This window comes from Triticum dicoccoides, chromosome 2A, assembly GCF_002162155.2.
Source record: "Triticum dicoccoides isolate Atlit2015 ecotype Zavitan chromosome 2A, WEW_v2.0, whole genome shotgun sequence".
Classification (NCBI taxonomy): Eukaryota; Viridiplantae; Streptophyta; class Magnoliopsida; order Poales; family Poaceae; genus Triticum; species Triticum dicoccoides.
Window position 1 is genome coordinate 390101331 of NC_041382.1, and position 4358 is coordinate 390105688.

Sequence of the window (4358 nt, forward strand, 5' to 3'; positions counted from 1 at the left end):
TCGACCATTCAGCTGTATGATTGCAAATGAAATGTACGATTACAGATATACCTCCATCCCAAATTAGACATTACTTGTCTGTCTAGATACCGAGGACGGAGGGAGTACTAGTTTGCAATTATGCCAAGTATTTCTCACATTCTTGAAAGGAAAATTAGCAACGCGCAGGACATCATCTACTCCAAACCAGTCAAACTTACGAATATGACTTTTAAGGCCCTCTACAATGCACACATAATTCAAGAGACTGGTAAAATTTACAAATATTAAGCTCCAAGCGGCATAACCAGCAACGCTCCGATGGTAAACATGGCAAAGGCAATCACAAAACGACTCGGATAAACATCAGGGAATCCACTACGATTTTCTCCTCTACTAGAGCAAAGCTATCGACCAAATTCCACCAAAAAAAGAACAAGCAGAAGACGGAAATTCACTGCTATAGGGCCCCTGAACTGCACATTGCATAATCCATCGACAACACTTCGATGCTTTTGGAAAACACCAGCATTCAGCTCACACCAGACATGTAAAATTTTGGGCACTTCCAAGTTTATCCATTATTCCAAGCATAACATCATACATAAGCACAAAAACTCTAGTTAATAGGGTGATATTGCGCCGATGCTCGCTTAGGTGGAAGCTTCCGAAGGATGAAAAGGACCAGCGCGGAAGGCAGTATCTCTGTCAACTGCACGGTAATAGGGGAGTGTGTGTAAAGACAGGAACTAAATCTACAAAAATACCATGGATACCATGGTAATGACTTTTCGATGTTACTTACCATATAATAGAAGAAATCTAGGATTGGATGATCTAAAACCTCCAAAGAAACATCAGCATCAAATGCAGATACTGCCACCTATGATCAAGTAAGAAGGGGGAAAGGGAGGAACTTAGAAGTAAATAAATCAACAGGACACAAGTATATACACGTGCACACGGTGCACTGTTCTGGAAGAAGATCTGTAGACCATAGACCAAGTGGGTTTATCACAACAGTGCACAGCAACATCAGGTGCAGTAAACATTAGGTTGATACGTTTGGTGGCTTCACATTCATATGAAACCGTCCACACAGGTGGACATCAGAGTTCTTCTTTACGCCCAACCAAAAAGGAATTTAAGCATGATTCCTGAACCCCTAACAGTGAGTCACGAAAAAAACAGCGAGTCATGAAGAACCAAATACTCACCACGATGCATCTTATCAGGAAACAGGTGCAGCAGATTGTCGTCACAGTCCCAACCTGACAATTTTCAACATTACAATAAAATTTTGGAGGCCAAGACAGAAACTGACAGTTATTATTTTTGGACTGATGGATCTTCAGTTCAGTTATTATTGAGAAAAAGGATAACAATAAAAAAATAGAACATTTGTAAGACATACTAAACATATTAAGACAAAAAGAGAAGACGACACAACATTTTTGCCAGTCATAAATTCCGAGCACTGAGTTACAGATAATACAAAAGATTTCATGTTCAATGTGTGACAATTACCAGTATGTCATGTTAAAACTAATCATTGTCATGGCAAAGCTATATGAAATGACAGATTCTAACAGAATATGTCGGTATTTTGTTCTTGACAACATGCTATACATGTCCACCTGAACAGAAAATGTGTACAAATCCATTTATTGAAGGGTGTAATCACCTCATAAAGCTTCTTTTTTCGCCCCTTTGATTCAATGGGGAAACGTCTCAGCAAGACAAACAACCTATAGAAAAGAAAGAGCACAGCTTACAGATACAGCGCGCACACAGCGATACAATACAAAGAAAAAGCATTGGACTTGCCTTCCACCATATACTGCAAAACCAAGAAGGGCCACGGCGGAGACAGATACGATGAAGATTTTGCTCACCAGCTCAACCAACGCATTGTCGTTTATTCCAAGGTACACCCAAATACAGATCTGTCCAGATTTGCGGTCGGACATAGCAACCATGAGCATGGTTCTCTCTTATAGGAACAATAAAGTGATATGACCCTGCGATGATGAGAAATAACACACCTGAATTGCATATACGATGCTATTAACGGCTAGGTATATAATCCTTAACTTATCGGTGGGGAGACTCCTAGCCTGCAAAACTCAGAAGAAAAATCTCGCATAATTCCTTGAACAAACACAACTAAATGATAAGAACATGAAGAGTGTATAACAAAGATTGGTAGGAAATACCTGATGGTATATTTCTGCCCAGAAAAGAACAAGTAAGGTGTAGGCCGAGAAGAACAACAAGCCGGGGAGGTCTAGTAACACCAACTTATAAACCTGGCCAAGCCAATCAAATCAATTAGCAAAAAAGGTCTCGACACCAGTGCTAAAGTAAAGTGGTAGTGCCCAAACTTTGGCTCTTACTTTAGTTTGGAGGAGGAAGACATAGGCATGGAATCCGAATACAACGGCACGAACTGCAGCAAGGTGTTTGTTGGTAGGTTAGCACAGGCGTGACACATGCGGGGGATTAGTTGCAAATGAAGGGTGAAATCAAAAAAAGGAATCAGGATTGGGAGATCCTCCCCACATTTAATTAACATTGATTACATTGCCCCCATTTCCGGCAACATTTATTTTACATTACCCCCATTGACGACGAAGTTCATGAGGTGGAACACCTTCTGCGTGGTCCAGCCGAACTCGGGCACTCTGCGCTGGATCCTCACCAGCTGAATCTGCAGGCGGACAGCATAAAACGGCCTCAAAATCGAACTCGGCGGCGGCACCCCCTCGATGCGTTGTGAGATTGATGGAGGAAAGATCCGATTTCAATCGGCAGCTCGGTTCGGATCAGTAATGAGCCGACGCATGCATTGGGCTTGGAGGGAGAACGAATCAAGGTAGCATTCCCGTGGAGGCGAGGGGGTGGACTGACCAGCGCGACGGCGGAGACGAGGGCGTAGGCGGCGGTGAGGGAGAAGAAGGCGCCGTCCTGCCACGCCGGCGACTCGTTGACCTCCTCCCACCATCCCCGGAGCGCCGCGTGGCCGGCGGCGACGAGGGCCGCGATGGGGGAGGAGGTGGAGGAGGAGACCAGCTCCCTCATCTTTCCCTCAGCTTGACGCTCTTGGCGTTCTCACACTTTCTGTGGGGGGAGACGGAGAGAGAGAGAGAGAGAGAGGAGAAGCACAAAAGAAATTGGAGAGAGGGAGGGAAGAACGTGGGTCCGCATGACAGCGTGATGGGTCAGGATTGGTATATTTTATGCCTTGGGCGGTGGTGGGGCCGTCGGATTTTGGGCGTGTGCGTTTATCGGGGGGTGTGGTGGGGCCCAGTGAACAGTGGCACGGGAGTCTTCGCCGTCAGCCCATTGCTGGGTTAGCTAGAGAGGACAGGTGGGCTCCACGTGGCAACTTGGAGCACCGGCTACTTCCATTCTCGGCGGGGCCCCACCGTCAGTGGACGGACATTATTAAGTCATGGACTGCTGCTCGTGACCGTGATATCGATGACGAGGATGTGGATGAGGAATTGCGCGGTTGGATCGGGGATATATGAGTTGTGAATATATGATGATGTAATGATGTCTGAGTCTGAAAGGGAATGGATAAGTAAAAAAAAAAATTGTGTTTGTAACCATGAGTTTGCATTAATCATCTTGGAGAATTACTACAAATTAAAATCCTTTAGGTAAGATCGTAGGATCAACCTCAAAAACTCGTATTTACACAATAAAAATTATTATTATCTGACAAAATACCTATGATGTATATTTCCAAAAAAAATAACTTAAAACTCGAACTACAATTACAGTTAGAGATACAAAAATGACAAATTTAACTATGAATAGTTTCAGCTTTAGGTGCCCGCAAAAAAAGAGCTTTAGGTGAATATAGTAATTGAAACAAAGGTTTGTTGATAATGGTTCTCTTCGCTCCCCCCCTCCCCTCCCTTCCCCTCTTTGATTATTCGATCCACCCCTCTCCCTCCGGCCTTCGTCATAGCTGGGACGACTGCTCTTCTCCCCCCCCCTCATCGTCGGTCGGGCTGCGATGGGCGGTGGGGCCGTCGGTGGTGTCCCCCACGTCCAGCCGCTATTGAGCGTTGGGCGATAATGTCGAGGATTCAGGTGATGATCTCTTCGCTGCCTCGTGCTAACAGCCATCGGCACAAGTTTGCACCGGGTGGGCACGCTGCGGGGCAGGGGTCTCCGTCGGTTGCGCTTGGCGGCGGCTGGACCACGGTGGGCTCGACACACTGCGGGCGTGCAGGTAAGTCCGCTTTCCGCACTTCTGCTGTTGGCATTCTTGGTGCGTTTGACCCAATCTCTGTCCCTGCCTCTCCTCCCTCTTCGTGCTTGCTCCTGCCGACGTGTGGTCGTCGGATTTAGTGGCGAATGTTGCC

General features: G+C 45.9%; 1 protein-coding gene across 1 annotated transcript; it reads right to left on the reverse strand.

Annotated features, from left to right (window-relative positions):
• Positions 1–423: 423 nt before the first annotated feature.
• LOC119354657 (tobamovirus multiplication protein 1-like) lies at positions 424–3138 on the reverse strand. The gene is made up of 10 exons (XM_037621386.1): positions 2890–3138; positions 2599–2689; positions 2376–2428; positions 2196–2288; positions 2025–2096; positions 1807–1925; positions 1664–1727; positions 1197–1250; positions 785–862; positions 424–691 (listed from the first exon to the last, which is right to left on the reverse strand). The coding sequence occupies exons 1-10, from the start codon at positions 3058–3060 to the stop codon at positions 599–601; spliced, it is 888 nt and encodes a 295-aa protein (XP_037477283.1). The 5' UTR covers positions 3061–3138; the 3' UTR covers positions 424–598.
• Between the last annotated feature and the right edge of the window lie 1220 nt (positions 3139–4358).

Excerpts from the sequence above, each read along its gene's own strand:
- LOC119354657 (XM_037621386.1), bottom strand. The coding sequence starts at position 3,060 with ATGAGGGAGCTGGTCTCCTCCTCCACCTCCTCCCCCATCGCGGCCCTC. Across the intron at positions 1,728-1,806 it reads TTTGCAGTATATGGTGGAAG|GTTGTTTGTCTTGCTGAGAC; the intron begins GCAAGTCCAATG and ends TCTTTTCTATAG. Across the intron at positions 692-784 it reads TAGATTTCTTCTATTATATG|TTGACAGAGATACTGCCTTC; the intron begins GTAAGTAACATC and ends ATTACCGTGCAG.